Genomic DNA, 23,739 nt, shown 5'->3' with positions numbered 1-23,739 from the left:
TATTTGGTAGCAAGTGGCTTTTGCTACCAAATAAACCTGTTGGACTTTAGCCTGGTGTTGTTAGACTTCTCACTGCGGGAAACTGTCCCGGAGTTAGTGAAAGCTGTGAAGAATCTGATGCAGGAATCTTGCCTGCTGGTGGCAGTTATCCTCAATGAACCATACGCACAAATTATTCCTGAGCCTGCTGAAATCTAACGGTTGTGCAGAGATTTAAGTGGACTCGCACAACAATGTTGTGCTTTCCTGTGACCTCCTGCAGTGAGGGGCTGGAGGTGATAATCTTTTGTTCTCAGGCATTCAGTGCCTGATGGAAGGACGGGGGAGGGGGGGGGGGGGTGGCGGCTGAAAACCAAACCCTCCCCTTTCATCCCATCCTTGCCCTTGTTCCATAGATATAGTGATGATCGTTGTGAAGGCTTCAGTGCATCATTGGCAGTAGCCACTGCTGCCACTAATGGGGTGCTGCTGGCCTCTGGCTGGCCGGCAGCTACTGGAATGGAAATTTCCAGAGTGTAAGGCCCCTGCTGTCCACGTTAAGTGCCTGATTAGACTTGAATAGCGTCGGGCCTCACAGTGAGAAGTAATGAAAGGATCCCACTCTCCAACTGGTGAACCGGAACCCTGTCACCCAAATTGAAATCTGCCCAATATCTCGCTGATTCAGTGTCATACTTCTTAATGCTTCCCTGAAGCACCTTGGGACTTTTCATTATGTTAAAGGTGTTATATCACTAGAATTATTTTCCTTGTTAACCAGAATTTCAAACCTGCACAATTATGATTAATCAAGTTTAAATGGAATATTTTTGCACAGAAATTGAAAATGATTATGATATAATTGAAGGGGCACCATGGAGGAACTTGAGGTATTGTACCTATGCTACTGCAGGCTGGGCAACTGAAGCTACCTACTGTACCCAAGTCCATTTCTCTGCCCATTCCTCATAGAATCATAGAATTCTACAGTGCAGAAGGAGGCTATTCAGCCCATCGAGTCTGCATTGCTTCAGTATGTTTTCAGATACCTGTCCAATTCTGCTGAGGTTTTACTGTCTCAGTACCTGCTGGTGATAAAGCAATGTTTGTATGTTTGTAAGGGTAGGAGGAGAAAGATAATTCTCTGAATGCACCATTTTGTTCTTATCGTGTCTCTCTGTCTCTTGTTAACCGTTCTAATCGGTATAAACGATCTATCAGTATTTAACCTTTCAAAGCCTTTCCCAGGAATAAAATGCTTCTTGTTTGTGTAGAGTGATTCTTTTCTTTTCAGCCATCTGTTTTTATTTAAATTTCAAGTTGATTCAAGAGCCAGCTTAGACAGTTGTATTGTTCACTATTGCGCAAGCTGTTTATCTCTCCTGCTTGGAACAGGGTTGGTCTAGAAAACGCATGAATTACTAGAAAAGAATAAAAATAAAGCCTCATGTGGGGGAGCTAACTTTGAAAGTGAAATAAAAACAAAATGCTGGAAATGCTTAACTGGTCAGGCCACATTTTGATGTTTCAGATCCGTGACCTTTATTAGAACTGAAAGATGTTTCTGATAAAGAACAACATACGAACATGGAGTAAGCCATTCAACCCCTCGAACCTGCTCTGAGCTTCTGAAGAAGCAGAAAGCCAGGGAAATGTGGGCAATGAAAGAACAATAGGGAGCAGCTTGTGATGGAGTAGAAGGCAGGAGTTACTAAATGAAATAAGTGATAAAGGTTCACGGTAAAATGAATGCGATGAGGAAACAAGTATGTGATGAATGTGATAAAGAAACAAGAGAATATTATAGAAGGACACAGTACAGAAAGATGCATTCAGATCATCATACCTGTACTAGCATTTTGAAAGAGCTATCCAGTTAGTTAACCCCTCATAGCCCCTTTTTTCCCTTTTGAAATATTTATCCAATTTCCATTTGAAACAAGCTTTGCGATCTAATCCCTTCATTCTTTCGGGCAGCATGTTCCAGGTAATCACAAATTGCTGCATAAAAAATTAATGTGGCTTTTAGTTATCTAAATCTTTCTGATAGTGAGCCTTCTGCCACAGGAAACGGTCCTCCTTTGTTTTCGGATCCAATCTATTTCAGACCTCCATTATTTTGAACACATCCATCAAATCTCTCATCTCTGCTGTAAGGAGGACAACTCCAATTTCTGCTGTCTCCATATAACTGAAGTCCTTCCTCCTGTGTAAATCTCTTGGTCTTGACAGCCCTCCTAAAGTGCAGTGGCCGGAATTGACCATTCTAGCCTTACTGGGTATAAGATGGATCCAGGTACAGGTGTTGATGGTTACAGCAGAAGGGAGGGAAGCATGCAAAATGTGACCAAGGTAAGACTCCCATGGCAGGAATTTGGAGGAAAAAAGACTGGTAGATCCCAAGAATGTGAACACCTCACTGACCATATCAGTAAGCGTTTCCCCCTCCCTTCTCCACCAGTTGTGCTTCATTATGGAACTCTGATGTCGTGGCAATTATGAAGACTTAGATGAAAAAAGGGCATGACTGGCGCCTTAGCATTCCAGGACTTAGATGCTTCGGGTGAGATAGAGAGGGTGCCAAAATGGTGGGGGTCTTGCTTTAGTGATTACGGAGAATGTCACAGCTGTACGGGAAGGTGGGGGGGGGGGGGAAACCTTGGTGAGATCATGTAATGAGGCCAAATGGGTAGAACTCAGGAACCGAAGCGGTGCAATCACACTGTTGGGGTTGTGCTACAGACTTCCAAGTAGCCAGTGTGAAGTGGGGGAACTGATATGTCAACAGATTATGGGAAGATGTATAAACAACCGGATTATTGTGATGGGCAATTTTAACTTCCCCTAACATAGACAGGGGTTCCTTTCGTGCCAGGGGCTTGGACGGGGCAGGGTTTGTTCAGTGTGCCCAAGAGTGCTTCTTGAAGCAGTATGTAGATAGTCCAACTCAGGAAGGGGCTTTCTTAGACCTGGTTCCGGGAAACAAGCCCAGACAGATGTTTGATGTCTCAGTGCGGGACCTTTTTGGGAACAGTGATCACAATTCTATAAGTTTCAAAATTCTTGTAGAAAAGGATAGAAGTCATCCTAGAGTGAAAGTACTAAACTGGGGTAAGGCTAACTACGATAGTATTAGGCAGGAGCTAGGAAAAATAGGCTGGGGGCGGCTGTTTGAGGGTAAATCCACATATAGAATAGTACAGCACAGAACAGGCCCTTCGGCCCACGATGTTGTGCCGAGCTTTATCTGAAACCAAGATCAAGCTATCCCACTCCCTATCATCCTGGTGTGCTCCATGTGCCTATCCAATAACCGCTTAAATGTTCCTAAAGTGTCTGACTCCACTATCACTGCAGGCAGTCCATTCCACACCCCAACCACTCTCTGCGTAAAGAACCTACCTCTGATATCCTTCCTGTATCTCCCACCACGAACCCTATAGTTATGTCCCCTTGTAATAGCTCTATCCACCCGAGGAAATAGTCTTTGAAGACATATGGTCTGTGAGAGTCTTTTAAAAATCAGTTGTTAACAATTCAGGACAAGTATGGCCATGTTAAAATGAAGGATAAAGATGGCAAGATTCAGGAACCCTGGATGACAAAATAGATTGTGAGCTTAAGTGAAAAAGGAGGAGGCGTACATAAATTTCAGGGAATTGAAAACGGATATGGCTCTTGAATTCAAAGACAGCAGGAAAGAGCTTAAACAGGGACTTACGAGGGCTGAAGGAGATGTGGAATGTCCTTGGCAGGCAGGAATAGGGAGAATCCCAAGGCTTTTTGTGAGTATACAAGGAGGAAGAGGGTAGCTAAGGGAAGGGTAGGTCCACTCAAGGACAGTGGAGGGAATTTGTGTATGGAGCTAGATGAGGTGGGTGAGGTCCTTAACAAGTACTTTCCATCAGTATTCACAAAGGAGAAGGGTGTGGTGGATGGTGAGTGTGAAGGAGGATGTTGACATTCTAGGACATGAGATAAAACGGGAGGAGGTTTGATTCGATTTATTATTGTCACATGTATACGGTGAAAAGTATTGTTTCTTGTGTGCTATACAGACAAAGCATACCGTTCATAGAGAAGGAAACGAGAGAGTGCAGAATGTAGTGTTACAATCATAGCTAGGGTGTAGAGAAAGATCAACTTAATGCGAGGTAGGTCCATTCAAAGTCTGATGGCAACAGGGAAGAAGCTGTTCTTGAGTCGGTTGGTACGTAACCTCAGACCTTTGTATCTTTTTCCTGACGGAATAAGGTGGAAGAGAGAATGTCCGGGGTGTGTGGGGTCCTGAATTATGCTGGCTGCTTTGCCGAGGCAGTGAGAAGTGTAAACAGAGTCAATGGATGGGAGGCTGGTTTGCGTGATGGATTAGGCTGCATTCACGACCTTTTGTAGTTCCTTGCGACCTTGGGCAGAGCAGGAGCTGTGCCAAACTGTGATACAACCAGAAAGAATGTTTTCTATGGTGCATCTGTAAAAGTTGGTGAGAGTTATGGCTGACATGCCAAATTTCCTTAGTCTTCTGAGACAGTAGAGACTGTCTTAACTATGGTGTTGGCATGGGGAGATCAGCCAGGGCAGGTTGTTGGTGATCTGAACACCTAAAAACTTGAAGCTTTTGACCATTTCTACTTCGTCCCTATTGATGTACACAGAGGCATGTTCTCCACTACACTTCCTGAAGTCGATGACAATCTCCTTCGTTTTGTTGACATTGCGGGAGAGATTACTGTCGTTGCACCAGTTCACCAGATTCTCTATCTCATTCCTGTATTTTGTCCCATCATTGTTTGAGATTGAGGTTTTGGAGGTTTTGGAAAAACAATAAGGTGGACAAGTCCCCAGGGCCAAAATACTGAGAGGTGAGGGAAGAAATTGCTGAGGCCTTGGCCAAAATCTTTGTATCCTCTTTAGCCACGGGCCAGATACGAGAGGATTGGAGAGTAGCTAACATTGTTCCTCTGTTTAAGAAGGGCAAAAGAGACAATCCGGGAAATTCTGGGCCTGTAAGCCTGTGGTGGGGAAATTATTGGAGAAGAATATTAGGGACAGGAGGTACTCGAATCTGGAAGAGAATAGACTTATTAGCGAAAGGCAGCATGGTTTTGTGAAGGAGAGGTCATGACTCACAAAATTGATTGAGTTCTTTGAGGAAGTGACAAGAAAAAATGGCTAGGGCAGTGGATGTTGCATGCATGGACTTTAGTAAAGCCTTCGATAAGATTCCTCCTGATAGGCTGATCCAGAAGGTGAAATCATATGAGATCTGGTGTGAGCTGGTAAGATGCATACAAAACTGGCTTGGGCCAGTGGAAGGGCACTTTTCTATTTGGAGGTCTATGGCAAGCGGTGTTCCACAAGGATCAGTGCTGGTGCCTCTTGTTTGTAATATATACAAATGAGGAAAATGTAGGTGGACTGATTAGTAAATTTGCAGATGATACAGAAATTGGAGGAGTAGCCCATAGTGAGGAGGATTGTCAGAGGATACAGCAGGAGATAAATCAGCTGGAGGCTTGGGCCGAAAGATGGCAGATGGAATTTTACCAGAACAAATGAGGTGATGTGATTTGGAAGGTCAACTACAGAAGGAAAGTATAGAGTAAATGATAGAGCCCTTGGAAATATTAGGGTACAGAGGGATCTAGACGTGCTGATCCACAGTTCCCTGAAGGTGGCAACTTAGGTAGACAAGGTGGTCAAGAAGGCGTATGGCATGCTGGCCTTCATCACTTGGGGCGTTGAGTCTAGGAATCGGAAAATCGTGATGCAGCTGTTCAGATGCTGGTTAGGCCGCATTTGGATATTGTGTACAATTCTTCTGGTTGCCACACTACCAGAAGGATGGTGATGCATTGGAAAGGGTGTAGAAGAGATTTACCTGGATATTGTCTGGTTTGGAGGATATGGACTATAAAGGTTGAACAAACTTGGATTGTTTTCATTGGAGTGTTGGAGAATGAGGTGGTACCTGATAGAGGTTTACAAGATTATGACAGGCTTGGATAGAGTGGATAATCAGTCTTTTTCCCCAGAGTCACAAAAGGTCAATTACTCGGTGGCATAGGTCAAAAGTGAGAGGGGGAAGTTTAAAAGAGGTGTAAGGGGCAAGTTTTTCACACAGGGTGGTGAATGCCTGGAACGTGCTGCCAGAGGTGGTGGTGGAAGCAGATTCTATAACAACATTCAAGAAGCATCTGGATAGATACATAAATAGGCAGTGAATAGAGGGGTATGAACCACATAGAGGCAAGAAAATATTAGATTGGGGAGGCATCTGTGTCGGCATTGACTTGGTGGGCTAAAGGGCCTGTTTCTGTGCTGTACTGTTCTTTGTTCAGTGGGGCAATGACTGGGAGTGGGGTGAAAAATTAATAAGGCAAGCAGCAGAAGCTCAATGCTTCACTTGCAGACTGAATGGAGGTGAATAAACTTTTAGGTTGGTTTGTTTGAAGTTGATTTGTGTAATGGGCACTCATGCAGCTATTTAAAATTATTTCCAAACTGGCAGTTTTTTATTTATTTTACACACATTTGCACGTTATTTAAAAATTCACTTTTGGGTGCAATTTTTGTTGTGCTTTCAGGAAAAAGAGGAACTGTTTCTTCGTGCTTTGAGTTTATGCCACACTGTTCAAGTAAAAGAAGAGGACAAAGTGGATGGTTTAGTGAAACAGCAAGGGCGCACTTGTACATACATCTCATCTTCTCCAGATGAAGTTGCTTTGATACAAGGTGCTAAAAAGTAAGAATCTAACTGTTCTAAAAAGGAATGCATTGTGGTATAATACCTGTCATTTTATTCAAGGTACAGATATCTCTATTATACATGGACCGTAACAAAATTTAAGAAATGCTGATGCACCTATGTTTGTTCATGTGGGAGAATAAAGTTTGAGTTCGGTATGTGAAATTAGAATGTGAATTGAACCTGATTTAATATCAATATTTTTCTGGTAGTAATAGCTATTGGAACACTATTTTGACTGCAGTGAAAATGCAGATGGAATTATTTTATCATTGTTCCTTTTCCTTGCGTGTCTTTGCATTTGCAGCATTTTCAAAATTTGCTTTTATGTAAAGCAAAAAAAAGACAGAAGAATAGCTGGCGTTACGTTTGTGGCATTAACTCAATCTGTGGGTTTCTGCCGGGGAAGGTAGTGGAAGCAGGTACGATAGTGACATTTTAGGGGCATCTGGACAAATACATGAATAAGATGGGAATAGAGGGATACGGTCCCCGGAAGGGTAGGGGGCTTTAGTTCAGTCGGACTGCATGGTCTGTGCAGACTTGGAGAGCCGAAAGGCCTGTTCCTGTGCTGTAATTTTCTTTTGTTCTTTGTTTTTGGATTGGAAGCTTTGTTCCTGCATTTTGACATCATAAGCACTCTGAGCTGGTGCCTCAACTCCCAATCTGTTGCGTCATGTTGTTCCTACATTCAGCGCACACCTACCTGGTTCAAGAATTCATTGTTTACAAAGCTTCTTGTTTACTTTCCATCAAGAATTATTGGAATAGACAGCTTAAAATATTCTACTTTGGGCTTTATGTTTTGTGCACCAATTATCACACTGGTGTAGCAGTGTAGTTAATGTGTTACTTCTGTTTTAGTTAGTGTTCACAACAAACATGCACTTAGGATCTTAACATTTTTGGTATCTGACAGCCTAGCTTTTTAAGTGTTTCTGTTTAATTTTTCACTCTATTCTGCACAGTAAATCAGTGTTAGAGTTAGGTGTTAAACATTTGTGTTTACTTTCCCGGTCAGATTGGGCTTCACCTTTCAAGGAATGGAGAATAACTGGATGAAAATACAAAACAGAGACTCAGAAATTGAGATGTAAGATATGCTACTTTTTATTTCCTTCTCTTGATCTTGGTAATCACAATGTTGTATTTTGTTGGAAACTATATAATTCACTCACTTTTTATTCATTCATGAGATGTGAGTATTTGTGGCTAGGCCAACATTTATTGCCTCACCTAATTGCTCTCGATGGTGGTGGTCCGCTGCAGGCCCTGAGGTGTAGATATACCCATAATGCCGTTACAGAGGGTGTTGCAGGATTTGGGTTCTGCGACAGTGAAAGAAAAGCGATTATAGTTCCAAATCAGGATGATAAGTGGCTTGGAAGGTAATTTCCAGGTGGTGGTGTTCCCATGTGTCTGCTGCCCTAGTTCTTCTGGGTGGTATAGATATAGATAGGCTGGAAATTTGGGCAAGGAAATTGCAGATGGAGTTCAATCCTGATAAATGCGAAGTGGTGCATTTTGGTGGGAATAATGTAGGGAGGAGCTACACGATAAATGGAAGAACCATAAAGGGTGTAGAGACGCAGAGGGACCTGGGTGTGCAAGTCCACAGATCTTTGAAGGTGACGTCACAGGTGGAGAAGGTGGTGAAGAAGGCATATGGCATGCTTGCCTTTATAGGACGGGGCATAGAGTATAAGAGTTGGGGTCTGATGTTGCAGATGTATAGAACGTTGGTTCGGCCGCATTTGGAATACTGCGTCCAGTTCTGGTCGCCACACTACCAGAAGGACGTGGAGGCTTTGGAGAGAGTACAGAGGAGGTTTACCAGGATGTTGCCTGGTATGGAGGGGCTTGGTTATGAGGAGAGATTGGGGAAACTGGGGTTGTTCTCCTTGGAAAGACGGAGGATGAGGGGAGACTTAATAGAGGTGTATAAAATTATGAAAGGCATAGATAGGGTGAACGGTGGGAAGTTTTTCCCTGGGTCGGTGGTGACGTTCACGAGGGGTCATAGGTTCAAGGTGAAGGGGGGGAGGTTTAACACAGATATCAGAAGGACATATTTTACACAGAGGGTCGTGGGGGCCTGGAATGTGTTGCCGGGCAAGGTGGTGGAGGCAGACACACTGGGAACGTTTAAGACTTATCTAGACAGCTATATGAATGGAGTGGGAATGGAGGGATACAAAAGAGTGGTCTAGTTTGGACCAGGGAGCGGCGCGGGCTAATTGTTCCTTGTTTCTCGTTTCAAGGCTTCATTCTATGATCATCTTGCTGGTGCCAGTACAGAGCGAGACTGCGGATAGTTGGGAACCTGTCTCGGGGGCAGGGAATTCATATGGTGTTCGTGGAAGTGGAAATGACTGGGGTTGGGAAGCATTTTCCGATCAGGGCCAGTGTGATCTCCTGGACTCGTTTCGATCGCCTCAGGGGGTCGGAGAGGAATTTCCCAGATTTTTTTTCCCCATATTGGCCCTGGGGTTTTCACTCTGAGTTTTCGCCTCTCCCTGGAGATCACATGGTCTGGAATGGGGGGGTGGGGGTGAGTTAATAGGTTGTGATGAACAAAGCATCGTAGCTGTGAGGGACAGCTCGGTGGATAGGATATTGGTATGTAGATAGGCTGGAAAATTGGGCGGGGATCCGGGATTCAGGATTCAATCCTGGACCGGGGAGCGGCGCGGGCTTGGAGGGCCGAAGGGCCTGTTCCTGTGCTGTATTGTTCTTTGTTCTTTGTTGGTAGCGGTTCTGGGTTTGGAAGGTGCTGTCTGAGTTCCTGAACTGCATCTTGCACATGGTCCACACTGCTAGATCGCTGATGTAGGGAGTGAGTGCTCGTGGATGGGGTGCTGATCAAGCGGGCTGCTTTGTCCTGGATGGTGTTGAGCTGCTTCAGTATTGTTGGGGCTGCACTCATCCAAGCAAGTGGAGAGTATTCCATCACATCTCCTGATTTGTGCCTTGTAGATGGTGGACGGGTTTTGGAGAGTCAGGAGGTGAGTTACTCGTCACAGGATTCCAAGCTTTTGTCCTGCTCTTGTAGCCACAGTATTTATATCGATAATTCAGCTTCTCGTCATTGGTAGCCCCCCTCCCCCCACAGAATGTTGATAGAGGGGGTTTAAGTGATGGTGGTACCATTGAAGATCATGGGATGATGGTTAGATTCTCTTTTGTTGGGGATGGTCATTGCCTGGAAATTGTGTGGCGCAAATGTTATTTGCCGCTTTATAAGCTCAGGTCTGGATATTGTCCAGGTCTTGCTGCGTTTATAGACAGAGGGTTGCTTTAGTATCTGAAGTCACAAAGGGTGTTGAACATTGTTTAATCTTCAACGAGCATCCCCATTTCTGATCACATGATAGGGAAGGTGTTAATGGAACAGCTGAAGATGGTTGAGCCTCGGATGCTCCCCTGAGGAACTCCTGCAATGAGGTCCTGGCAATGAGACAATTGACCTCCAACCATCGCAACTGCCATCTTTTGTGCTACCAGCCAACAGGGAGAGGTTGGCTAGTGTTAAAATCTTGAAATGCGTGCAAGTAAAAGGCAGTGCAGATTGTGTGGGGTTCTGGAATTCCATGCTGTATATCTGTATGGCGTCTTGAACATACCTTTCAGCAGGTTCATTGCTGGGTCTTTGTCATCTTAATTGCTAGCAATAGGATTTTTGAAGTTTATATCTACAGATAGATATTTTCTGTCTGTAACTGAGAGGCTCACATTTGTAAAGAAATTCAAGATTCTGTTACATTTTAGCAGTTAGTGAGCATTATAAGTAGAAGAAAATACAAAACAGACTTACTTGAGTAATCTGTGGGACAGCATATGCAGATAGTATCCTTTTATCCCGAGGACTTCAGTTTAAATCTATCAAATAGTCTGGGGGATTAATATGTTAGAAGTTGAAACAGGCTCCGTTCATTCAATCCTGGAACACCTAGATGACAAAGACATCCATGTCAGACTCCTATTTATTGACTACAGCTCAGCCTTCAACACCATTATTCCTACAAAACTCATCTCCAAACTCCGTGGCCTCGGGCTCAGTTCCTTTCTCTGCTACTGATCCTTGACTTCCTAACCCACAGACTGCAATCAGTAAGGCTAGGCAGGCAACACTCAATGTCAGCAAAACGAAGGAGATAGCCATCGACTGCAGGAAACGCAGTGGAGGACATATCCCTGTCTACATCAATAGGGACGAAGTAGAAATGGTTGAGAGCTTCAAGTTTTTAGGTGTTCAGATTAACCTGTGTTGGTCCCCCCCATGCCGACACTATAGTTAAGACAGCTCACCAATGCCTCTACTTTCTCAGAAGACCAAGGAAATTTGGCATGTCAGCTACGACTCACACCAACACTTACAGGTGCACCATGGAAAGCATTCTTTCTGGTTGTATTATAGCTTGGTATGGCTCCTGCTCTGCCCAAGACCGCAAGAAATTATTTCAATCCTCACCAAATATGGAAATGGTGACTGAGAACTGGAGGATTCAAGTATTACACTTCACTGCACAAAACGGGAGAGTGACCATCTCAGCAACAATGGGGAGGAAACAATTGCAGGGGTATGGAACTAATTGGATAGCTGTTCCAAAGAACTGGCAAAGGCACAATGACTGCATTTCCTCATTCTGAGTCGGAGAACAAAAGTGAAGTAACAGTAAATTTAATCTGCAAATTGATTTTAATAATGGTTTGGGATGTTCCTGTAGATTGAATGAGTTTGCATGTCATACTTTACATAACTTTAAAACTAATAGATGTGTTCTGTTTGATTGCAGGTATGAACTTCTACAGATTCTTAGCTTTGACCCTGTTCGTCGATGTATGAGTGTAATAGTGAGAGAGCGTTCAGGTAGTTTTCATTTCACTAAGGAAAATGGGAAAAGAATAAGAATTTGGTACAAAATTTCAAATGTGGGGGTGGGGGGTGGGAATAGATGCATTTGTAGCTTTGTCACACTAACCTCAGTCAAAATATTTGATTTTTACAAAATATTATAAAAAGTTAGCTTTTATCTGTTTTTCTAACATCCCCACATAATTTTGTTTATTCTATAATAGGAAAAATTTTCCTTTACTGTAAAGGAGCAGACTCTTCAATTTTTCCAAAGGTGAAAGCTGGAAAACAGGAGGAAATAAAATTGCACGTGGAACGCAGTGCTGTGGTAAAGTCAGATGTGTTTATGTAGTCCATTTAAATGACAATCTGAGGTAGCTTTGTACTTAATGGTATGGAATTCGTTCAATTCCATGCTTTTTGCCATGGGTGGCAAGTAAGACATGCAATGGGGGCAAATAGTAGTGTTACAGATTCTCTCGAGGGACTTTTCAAATGAGCTTCATTTCTGCGATGTATTAACTTCCCTTTTTATCCTGCCACCCCTTCATAAAAAACTTCAGGCACAACCTTGAAGGTGTCACTTGCTTTCAGTCTCATGTTTATCAAACTTCTTTGGGGGAACATACTCCAAATAGCAATATTATTTTCATAAAACAGGCAAAAATAAAATTAGAGAGGCACCATGTTCAGGCTTCCAAAGCCTTTCTAATCTTGCATAGAACCGCAATAAGCCAGTTTGTAGAGAAGATCAAAGCAAAATATCACAGAGGCTGGAAATCTGAAATGAGAACAGTAAATGTTGGGAAAGCTTAACAGGTCTGACCATGTCTGTGGAGTTAATGTTTTGAGTCTGTGATTCTTCGGACCTCAAAACATTAACTCTCTTTTTCTCTCCCCACAAATGCTGCCAGATCTGCTGAGTTTTTCCAGCATTTTGTTTTCCGTTATTGAAGGGAGGATCACATTGGTTCCAGCTGAAGGTTATTTTGAAAATATTGCTGAGCTGTTACCTTTTTTCCCTCCCGTGATTTAAATTTTCTCCTTGCGTTTGGAGAAAACTTAATTTGAAAAAGCGAATAATACCCTAAGAGAATTTGATGAATGATTAAAAGGAAAAAAAGTGCAAAGCTGTGGGGGCAGAACTGGCAAGAGTGACTAATCTAATACTTTCAATAGCTTGGGGAAGGGGTGGTGCTGGCGCGGATACATCTAGGGGGTCCACGGCCGGCGATGTGGGGGTCATGGGGCTGGCCAGCGATTGGCAGGCCGGCAGTGCGGGGCTACTGCACGTGGCCAGTTTGGCGCATACGCAGTGGCCCGCTCAGCGCTACATTGCCGGCCTCCCCAGTGGGAATAGGCCCCGCCCACAGATTTTCAACGGGGTTACACTAGTGCATTCTGCAGTGCAGTGTGTGGAAGATTCATTTTGAAAATCCCGCTGAAAAAAACATCATTTACTCCAGTTTTTATGCGAATTCGACACTTAGAATTTTTTTGGGAGAACCACCCTTATATATTTTAGAATGGAAAAAAAATGTGAAATCACACTGTTCAGTTCACACCTTTCACTGATTTGATAGTTATTAATAATGTAGTAGCCTTGCTTGTGCTAGCAGTAATATAAATACACTACTCACTTTTTCAGTATACATACCTTACTTAAACTGGCCAAGATTCTAATTTGAGAGATGTCGGTATTTTAATATTCAGTGAGGTAAAAATGTTTTGGGAATTGAGTGAAATAAAGGAAAGAAAAATTATTCTCTGTTTTGTGCTGTAATTCCGTATGTCTAGGAAGGTTTGAGGACACTCTGTGTTGCTTACAAAGAGCTCACTCCGGATGAATATGACCAGATCAGTGCACAGCTTCATGAAGCCAAAATGTCCCTAAAGGACAGAGAGAAGAAGTTAGCAGAAGCTTACGATGATATTGAAATCGATTTACATTTAATCGGTGCAACAGCTGTCGAAGACAAGTAAGTCTATATTAGTGCTCAGATTGAGTTACAATATCTTGGATAAGCAGCCTACGTGTCATTAGGTGGGTTTTGCTGGATCACACAATATTCCATCAATACAACCCATCAACTGAAGGATACAAGTTAGTGATTTGGTGATGACTTTTATCTGTTTCCTCTTGATACAGCTTGAGTAGAAGAACTGTAACTTGCTTCGGTTTTTTATTTCCTCCACTAGCAAGATCAGCAACTCGATATGGAGATCAGAGCAGCATCTGGAATTGCCACATCACCACGTATGAGTGATGTCAGTGTATGCAATTGTGATTTTTAACAGTGGAATTTCGGTTACAGTTTAATCCTCCTGTGGAAATCAACCTTGTCAAATGTTATCCATTCTGAGATTGGACTACAATTTTAAAAAAAACAAGCAATATTCTGACTAAACTATCAATGAAGGATCAAGTCAGACAAGTGGTTTGATATTTCATACCTTACAATTGCCCACTTTATTTTGAATCTCATCTTTACAACGATGTTATATTTTAATGTATTTGTAGCATTGACTCTCTGCTTAGAGTAGATTTAGCAAAACCATGGAAACCAGATGATTTGATGAGGGGCGGGGGGGCCCTATTCTGAAAGACATGGGCAAAATATCAGTCCTTTACAAGATTAATGATCCCACTTACAAGAGTTGGCAGTCAGTTCAGATTTCACATATTGCGAGTATCATTAAGACTGTACTTGATACATTCTGGTTGAGAGTTGCCATTCTGAAAGATAGCTAACTTGCCACATATGCTCTTGCTGTGGAATCTTCTCCCAGCCGGCACTGACTTTCATATGCCAAGTGCACCATCACTTGCTGAAGTGGAAATAAAAAGTGAGCTCTGCAATTTAACATCAGGTCAGTCAGCAGTCTGTCCAGAAATAAAGCCAGGTTTGGGATGGTTGTGTTCCTTTTTAAAGAAGACACGCATGAAACATCTTGACCCCTCCTTTCTGTTAATAGATGCTGGCTGTTTCTGAATCTCTATTGTACTTGGTGTAGCAGCTTTTAGGAAGCGACTGGGATGACAGTAAATGTTAATTACACTATCAAGACTTTTGGCACTTGCAGCAGCCACATGAATGAACAGTCTCCTGGCAGGGACAAGTGTTCAAGCAAAATAGTTAGTCAGAATAACTTGTTGTCATTAGATATTGCAGTAGTGCTGTAAATGTTAGTGCTACAGACCACAGGAATTCTCAGTCTTTGATTGCAAACAAAGTCAGTCATTTTCTGGCCAGAATTTGGGTGGCACAGTGGTTAGCACTGCTGCCTCACAGCTCCAGGGACCTGGGTGGGTGACTGTGTGGAGTTTGCACCTTCTCCCCATGTCTGCGTGGGTTTCCTCCGGGTGCTCTGGTTTCCTCCCACAATCCAAAAATGTGTGGGTTAGGTTGATTAGCCACGCTAAATTGCCCATATGTCCTGGGATATGTAGGTTAGAGGGATTAGCGGGGCTAATGTGTGGGGATAGGACCTGGGGTGGGATTGTTTTCGGTGCAGACTTGATGGCTGAATGGCCTCCTTCTGCACTGTTGGGTTTCTATGAAGGTTTCTTTCTATGAATTGTCTGGCAAAGGCATTGTATTTCTATTGTTTAACTTTCTAAATTGCATAAAAATATATAAATAACTTGCTAACTAGAATAAGAATATTAGTTTTTAAAAAATGTTATCTGCATGAAATCACAAGTTTCCAAATCTTCACTTGCTGCGCGGTTCCATTTTTTGCATTGAAAGCAAATATCAGCAGGGTAAGCATCTCCAGTCAAATGCTTATTTTGTGCAAGATACTGGGGTCCGTTTTAGGATCTGGCCATTCAAAGTGTTCCGACTCTAGATATCCACTTTTCTCTGCTGAATCAGGAATTGATTTAACATCCCTAATGACAATCAAAAAGTTTCTGAGTCAGCATGTCTGATGAGGTATCGAGTGTCAATAATGACCTCAAAGGAAGTGAGGAAGTAATCAACTTGGACACAATAATAGATATAAAGTCAGGGAGCAGATTTTCTCCTCCTAAAACAGTCATTCGTGCTTTCTGGGTCAATCAATGACAACTTGCTGGCTGCCCACATCCTTATTCCTGAAATTGTCAGAAGAAAAGGAAAAATGCTGCAGATGCTTGGAGATTTAACACAAAAACCAACAATACTGGAGACATTCAAGGCCAGGCAGCATCTCCAGCGAGTAAAAAGGAGCGTTAATGTTTCAGGTAGATGTCAGTTTGCCAGTAAATTCTAATGAAAGGTCAAAGACCTGAAACATAACTCCATCTCTCCCTGTCCTCAAGTGCTGCCTGACCTGCTCGGTGTTTTCACTGTGCTTAAATTGTCTGTCTGCTCTGGGTCGCAGCTGATTTAGAAAACCGGCCACAGAAGTATATTTTAAGTATTGTTTCAGTAATTTTGAAATAAATGCTTGATGCAGGGTGAACTGCCAAATATTACTGCTTCTTGATGCTTTCTTAATTTTCACCTTTTTAAATCGTATTCCTGTTGCATTGCCTTATTTTTCCTCTCTGAAAAGGCTCCAAGACCAGGCTGCAGAAACAGTTGAAGCCTTGCACTCTGCAGGCATGAGTGTTTGGGTGCTTACAGGAGACAAGATGGAAACAGCAATGGCCACGTGTTTTGCCTGCAGACTTTTCCACACCAATATGAAACTTTTGGAGCTGACAACAAAGAACATCCAAGAGTTCAAAGCAAGAAATGAGGCAAAAGTGCATGAGCTACTGCTGGAACTGTACAAAGTGGTTGTCCAAGACAATAAATGCTCTTCTTTAAGCCTGTTAAGGTATGTCTTTGCTCCACGCCCCAAATATGTTCTACCATTTTGTGATGATGTGGAGATGCCAACGTTGGACTGGGATGGGCACAGTAAGAAGTCTCACAACACCTTCATCAGGTGAAGGAGCAGCACTCCGAAAGCTCGTGCTACCAAATAAACCTGTTGGACTTTAACATGGTGTTGTGAGACTTCTTACTGTACCATTTTGTGAGATTATAGTTTAACGTGTATTCAAATTTCATCCACCTGCTTGGCTCCATGAACTAAAATATACTGCTGTTGGATTTAAAATTGTTAATTGAGCTATTTGTAGGAAAATGTTCCAGATTTCTAACCTGCTTTATGTAAAGAAATATTTCTAACTAGTTGTTGGTCCGGTTCTGATTTTAAGCTGATATCCCCTTGTCCTGGACTCCCTCACCAGAGCAAAAAGCTTCTCTTTCTATCTACTGTATGAAAATCCTAGTTTGTGCAATTTCTCCTGATTATTTTTAAAATATTCTTTCATGGGATGTGAGCAACACTGGCTCAGCAGCCTTTATTGGCCATCCCTCATTTCCCTTAAAGTGAGTATAACTGTCAGACTGTTCCTTGACTAATCTGAATGACAGCTCTTCCAATTTAGTCACAAGCTCCTTTTGATGATAAGGAAACTTTATGGCAATCAACAGTGGTTTTATGGTCATCATTAGACTTTTAATTCCAGAATTTTTTGAATTCCGATTTCACCATTTGCCATGGTGGGATTTTAATCCCAGCCCTCTGAGCATTACCCTTGGTCTCCGGATTACTTTAACTTCTGGGTAACCATAGTACTTACTGAGCCCCCTGCAATCCTGCCTATCTATCCTGTGCACTGGCCTTCTCCCTGGCTGGACCTTTAAACTTACCTGCTCTACGCCAGCTACTGCTGTGAAAAGGGAGCATGTCTTCCTTCCCTCTGATGCTGCGCTTGATACAAGGCCACAGGAGCCCACTGCTTTGTGCTGAACTCACCCAGTTGAGTTAGATCTGGTGAGAAAGATATGGCTTGTTTTACAGGTAACTAACTGGGAGCGAGATGGCAATCTGACTCCGATTTGCCACTTCGCAGAAATTATGCCACTAATGAATAGTTGAAGCCCTAGAACAGCTGTGTGGGCCTTCAGCAGTTACTATCAATTGGAATTAATATCCATTATTCCTATTTTCATGTCTTCTATCACCTACAAGATAATTTTCTTACAATTCCATTAAGTTCGGCTAATGTCTTATTTGCAATCATACTGAATTCCTTCTGGCAATCCATCCGAACTATATCCATGGACATTTCCCTGTCTACTACTTTGATTCACAAAAAAGACAACTAGACATGACCTCCCTTTTACAAATCTACATTAATGCTTTTTAAATAATTGTGACTCAGTTAGTAGTTCCTGCATCCAAGTCAGAAGATTGTCGGTTCAAGTTCCACTGTGGAGACTGGAGTGTAAAATCCAGGCCAACAGTCCCAGTACAATACAATATCAGATTCAGTGCCACTGTTTCCGTCATATTATTTTTGATTAGTTCTAGTCTTTTTATTAAGTATTAGTTTGCCTGGAATATTGAATATATTATCCTCTTCCTGTCCTGTGACAAAATAATTATACAACATGTCTGTCATTGCCTTATTTTAATTTGCAATCTTACCTTCATCTGGGTTTGAAAGGGTCGATATTATGTTTAACTACTGTTTTTCCTATTCGAGAGCTTTTTTGTCGTCTTTTTGCTCTTTATTCCAAGTTCATTGAGACCCATACCACTTTCTTTTGTTTTTGCTATTTTAACATCTCTTCTGGTTTATGCTTTGCACTTTTTTTATTTAGTTTTCTGTTATCACTCCTATTGTAGCTCTCTTATTTGATAAATAGAACTCTTGCCCCAACAGGTACATACTCTTGTTAGGCCAAACACATTTTTTATACCCCTGCCTCTGTTCAGCTGATAACTGTTTTGATCAGTTTGCCGTCACCAAAGTGTCTCATCCCATGAAATTGGCCCTTCCAAAATCTGAATCTTACCTGTCAAGCCTATATTTTCAGCAAAATTGATCATCCGGTGATCACTTGGGTTAAATGTTCTTGACTGCTCCATAACTAGTGCATCAACCCACCAGGTGTTCAGCTACCTGGGTCCAAAACTCTCGAATTCCCTCTGCCTTGCTACCCTTTTCTGTCACTTTCACTGACTCCTTAAAATCTGTCATCTTTGACCAAGCTTTAGATAACCCATTCTATGGTGGGATTTTACAGCCTCGCTTGTTCCGAAACTGTAAAATCCCGCCTGAGATCAATGGACCTTTCCATTGTCCGCCCCTCGCCCGCACCGATTCCTGTGGTGGGCGGGGCCGTAAAATTCCGGCCTATGTATCTTTAAGGAGCTCGCAATGCCCCTGTGAAGCACCTTGGATGATTTACAGAATTCATTGCAAGTTGTTGTAAAGTTTCATTCCTCGTTTATACATTGAGAAATCAACATTTGATTACGGGGGTGACCGAGTATCAATATCCAGTAAAGTTTATTTATTAGTCAGAAGTAGGCTTACATTAACACTTTTAAGGAAGTTACTGTGAAAATGCTCTAGTCGCTACGCTCAAGCACCTGTTCGGGTACACTGAGGGAGAATTTAGCATGGCCGATGCACCTAACCAGCACGTATTTCGGACTGTGGGAGGAAACCAGAGCACCCAGAGGAAATCCACGCAGACACGGGGAGAATGTGCAAACTCCACACAGACAGTGACCCAAGTCAGGAAACCAACCCAGGTTCCTGGCGCTATGAGGTAGCAGTGTGAACCATTGTGCCACCCGCAGTATTCGCAGTTATTCCAATTCAAGTGCGTATTGTAATCCTCTACCTTGGATACCTTCAGTGCTTAAAGTATGCTGGCACCTAGTGACAGGACATTTGCACTGCAGCAAATGTTACAGTGATCTGGTCATTTCACATTTGCGGATACAGGAATAGAAGTGAGTTTTTCTATTAGAACTGTGTAATACATTGCATTTCTCAAAAGTAAACCTGCCACCATTTGTGTTACAGAAGTTGGTCTGCTACGCAAGAGTACGGTTTGATCATTGATGGTGCTGCACTGTCACTAATAATGAAACCGACCCAAGATGGGAGCACGAGCAACTACAAAAACCTGCTCTTGCAAATCTGCCATAGATGTACTGCAGTTTTATGTTGCCGTATGGCCCCATTACAGAAAGCACAGGTATACTGACTACTTTTTTCAAGTTTATTTATCCATGTGTAAGTTCATCCATTTGCCTCTATGTATCCATGCATCTTTCTATGTTTACCACACGTGTCATCTTGTATGTTTTTGATCACTTTTTTTTTGGTAAAGACTTTTTTTTAAACCTGTAACTTTTATTCACCCGAGAAGGCGCAACCTTTTGTCATGAAACAACTATTAAGAGTGTGCTCAGTTAAGTGCTTTACTAAACCATGGCCTTAAAGAGACAAGCCAGGTTTGCACTTTGTTTCAAACCCCAGATTACCCACAAGCAATGCACAAGGGATTACTCAGACATGGAGGTTTATGAACTGTTGGGAAAAATAGAAGGAAAGTCACTTCCCAGGTTTCTCCTGATCTGGAATTGGAAATTTACAAGCTCCTGTCAATATTAAACTTATTTTACAATGGCATTTTTTAAACTTAGCTTGGGATGTCCCTGTTTTCAATAAATGCATTGCCCAATACTACTCCTTGTAGGCAAGAGGTGGAGATGCCGGCGTTGGACTGGGATGGGCATAGTTAGAAGTCTCTCAACATCAGCTTAAAGTCCAATAGATTTATTTGGAATCACGAGCTTTCGGAGTGCTGCTCCTTCAGTTCGTGATTCCAATTAAACCTGTTGGACGTCAACCTGGTGTTGTGAGACTTCTAACTGTGCCCTTATAAGTAACTTTGTGAACAGATATAGCAATCTTCTTCAATCAGTATCTTTAAAAAAAAACAAATAGATCCCATTCATGATCCTCCACTTAGAACCATAGAAATATTACAGTGCAGAAAGAGGCCATTCAGCCCTTGTGTTTGTGCTGGCCACAAAGAGAAAAAATAAACTAGCCACTTATTTTAATCATTTTTTCCAGCACCTGGTGTGTGGCCTTGCAGGTTTAGCACTTCACATGTAGATCCAGTTACCTTTTAAATGAGTTGAGCATCTCAACCTCTACCACTCAATTTAGGCAGTGAATTCTATGCAGCAGGGTTAGATTAATAATCTAATTCACTGGTTCTCAGTTTTTTGGATGAAGGACTGCATTTCAAATTACGCTATTAATAAATCCCAGAATGCCAGATGCTTTATTAACCTAGCTCCCAATGATTTCAAGCATACGCCCAAGTCCCTCTGCTCTTGTACTCATTTTCAAGTGGGGCTCTTTATTATGGTATATTGTCTCTGCATTTGTCCTGCTAAAATGAATCACTTCACACTTCTCTGCCAATTCCACCAATCCGTCTGTCAATTCTACACTATCCTCCTCCATTCACAATGCTTCCAAGCTTTGTATTATCTACAAATTTTGAAATTGTGTCCTGTACACCAAGGTCAAAGTATCAGGGAAAGCAATGGTCCTAACGTCATTCCCAGGTGATCTCCCCTATAAACTTTCCTCCAATCTGAAAAATAACTTGTCCACCTTTATTTTGTTTTCTGTCATTCAGCCAATTTTGTCTGTTTTGAACCCTCTGTGTCCTATCCCTTTGCCCCACTATTGACAGCTGTGCTATCTAGCCTCAGTTTGAAATTCCCTTTCCAAGCCCCTGTAGCTCTCCATCTCTCCATCTTTCTTAACAGCCTCTTTTTTTAGCCTATTATTGGATCACCAAGTAATCTCTCTCTCTTTGGCTCAACGTCCCTTATTTATTGTGTCTCAGTGAAGTATTTTGGGATCTATTATAATGTTCAAAACTATGTGTAATTGAAAGTAGTTTTACTTCCAAGAACATTTTTAATACATAGCGTAGTAGGATTGATTTTTGGCTCTAGTGCAAAGTAGATGAAAACATCCAGTTGTTTCCCACCTCGCCCAATTTCCATTAATAGAATGAGAAGTCGGGCAGAGTATAAAATAGACGGACAATTGGTTGTCATCTGTTTTTGTCTGTTGCCAAAGACCACATTCACCCTCTAAGTTAACAAAACTGTTAACCATTGTTATCGCAACACATACAATTGCATTTATGTGAATTACACTCCTTTGGCAGTGCCAACACAGTGAAGCATGTACAACTGCCAGAAATGGTTTGGGCCAGTTACCAAGTCTTTATATTCTTTTCTGTCATTAGATTGTAAAAATGGTAAAGAACACAAAAGATCATCCGATAACATTAGCAATCGGTGATGGTGCGAATGATGTCAGTATGGTTCTAGAGGCACATGTTGGCATTGGTAAGAAAACTTATTTTCAGAGTTGAAAAATTTCTACCAGTCAGTGGCATTCCAACTTTGGGATCATGGAATTCCATTATTCTGATTTTGTTAAGACCTCTGCCTCTGCTGAGGTATGTTTGAAATGTAGCACGCTTACTAATGCAACAACAGAATGGAAACAGATTTACTTTCAGCATATAGGATGTGTGTAAACCTGTGCAGAATGTTGATGTGTGCTTTCGGACATGGTGCTGGAGTGTGAGCTGTAGGATGAGGAGGGTGGAATTGAACCTGGCATGTGAATGTCACATAGTGCGTCGACAATTTCGTGATCACATGAACAAAAGGACAACACAGGAAACGGGCCCTTCAGCCCTCCATGCCCAAGTCGATCATGATGCCCTAACTAGAAAAACTTCTGCCCTTACTCAGTCCATAGCCCTCTATTCCTTCCTTATTCATGTACCCATCCAGATGCCCCTTAAATGTTGCTAATGTGCCTACTTCCACCACCACCTCTGGCAGTGTGTTCCAGGCACCCACCACTCTTTGCGTAAAAGAAAAACTTCCCCACACATCTCCCTTAAACTCCCCTCCTCTCACCTTGAACCTGTGCCCCCATGTAATCGACACTTCCACCCTGGGAAAAGCCTCTGACATGGCCCTGAGTGTGAGGCAGCTAGGCGAGCAGGACGTGCCGGAGTATGGTTGCAGATTGGGAGGCAGTCAGATGGTAGAAGTGCAGTTTGTGAACACCATGCAGACTGTGCAGCTTTTATTTCCTGTTTTTCCTCTGCTGATGGCATAGATGGTTGTTCTACATTAGTTTTAAGTTGGAAATCTACTTCAAGTTGTTTAGAAACATAGAAATTTAATACGATAACAGATACTTGTTCAAAAACGAATAATCCTCCAGCAATTTGGTTTGTCACTAAAACCTTCATTTTAGTTCACAGTTCACCTATCCAACAGCAATTTGTGATTATATAGCAACTTGTATTAAATTCCCCTTGAGTGTGAAAGGGGCTAGTGGGGCAAATGCATGGTATTGCGGGGGTAGGATAGGGTCTGGGTGGGATTGTTATCAGTGCAGGCTCGATGGGCCAAATGGCTTCCTTCTGCACTGTAGGGATTCTATTGTATTTATATAATGCCTTTAATATAATGAAGAACCCCAAAGCACTTGACAGGAGCATTAAAAGCGAAGTCACATAAGGCGATATTAGGTCAGATGTCTCAAAGCTTGGTCAGAGAGGCTTTAAGTCTCTTAAAGGAGGAAAGTAATGTAGAAAGGCAGAAGTGTAGGGAGAGTATGCAAGAGCCTTGGGTTGAGGCAACTGAAGGCACTACCGTCGTGGTGCAGCAATTATAATTGTGAATGCACATGAGGTCAAAATCAGAGAATTACAGATATCTGTTGATTGTGGGGTTAGAGGACATTACAGGGGAGAGATGAAGCCTTAAGGGATTTGAAAACAAGGATGAGAATAATAAAGTGGAGGATTGCTTAACCAGGAGCCAATGTAGGTCAGTGAGCACAGGGATGATAGATGAACAGGACTTGGAGATTAAGGATGCAGGCAGCTGAGTTTTTGATTACCTCAGGTTTATGGAGGGTAGTATGTGGGAGGTCAGCATTCGAATAACCAAATCTGGAGATAACGAAGACATGAATAAGGGTTTGGCAGCAGAAGAGCTGAGGTGGGGAGACAGGCAATGTTACAAAAGCCTTAGAGATTTCCAAAATATGTAATTGGAAGCCCACCTTGGAATCAGACCAGTCTGATACAGCCTCAGAACGATGAGATTGGTGTCTGGGGTTTGTCATGGGGACAGAGCCGAATTACATTTGTCCACAGTCATGTTGATGAAAGGGGGAAAACAAATATTTATTTACACTTGAAATTGATAATTCCACACATTTTAAAATCCCTTAAAATAG

General features: G+C 42.2%; 1 protein-coding gene across 5 annotated transcripts in view; it reads left to right on the top strand.

Moving 5' to 3' along the window:
- Window positions 1-23,739, top strand: part of atp11c (ATPase phospholipid transporting 11C (ATP11C blood group)) — a 122,129-nt gene that overhangs the window by 59,544 nt on the left and 38,846 nt on the right. For all 5 annotated transcript variants that reach the window (XR_013497666.1, XR_013497664.1, XR_013497665.1 and 2 more), the window contains 8 exons: window positions 6,567-6,724; window positions 7,749-7,820; window positions 11,524-11,597; window positions 11,807-11,910; window positions 13,380-13,561; window positions 16,125-16,391; window positions 19,450-19,624; window positions 21,713-21,815. Coding sequence is in view for 2 of the 5 variants with exons in the window: in XM_078211750.1 (XP_078067876.1) it covers window positions 6,567-6,724; window positions 7,749-7,820; window positions 11,524-11,597; window positions 11,807-11,910; window positions 13,380-13,561; window positions 16,125-16,391; window positions 19,450-19,624; window positions 21,713-21,815 (1,135 nt within the window). In the remaining 3 variants the exon portion in view is untranslated. The remainder of the gene's footprint in view (window positions 1-6,566; window positions 6,725-7,748; window positions 7,821-11,523; window positions 11,598-11,806; window positions 11,911-13,379; window positions 13,562-16,124; window positions 16,392-19,449; window positions 19,625-21,712; window positions 21,816-23,739) is intronic.

Source organism: Mustelus asterias, chromosome 4 (assembly GCF_964213995.1).
Source record: "Mustelus asterias chromosome 4, sMusAst1.hap1.1, whole genome shotgun sequence".
Lineage (NCBI taxonomy): Eukaryota > Metazoa > Chordata > Chondrichthyes > Carcharhiniformes > Triakidae > Mustelus > Mustelus asterias.
Note: the sequence above shows the minus strand (reverse complement) of the source record. Positions and strands in the feature narration are given on the sequence as shown.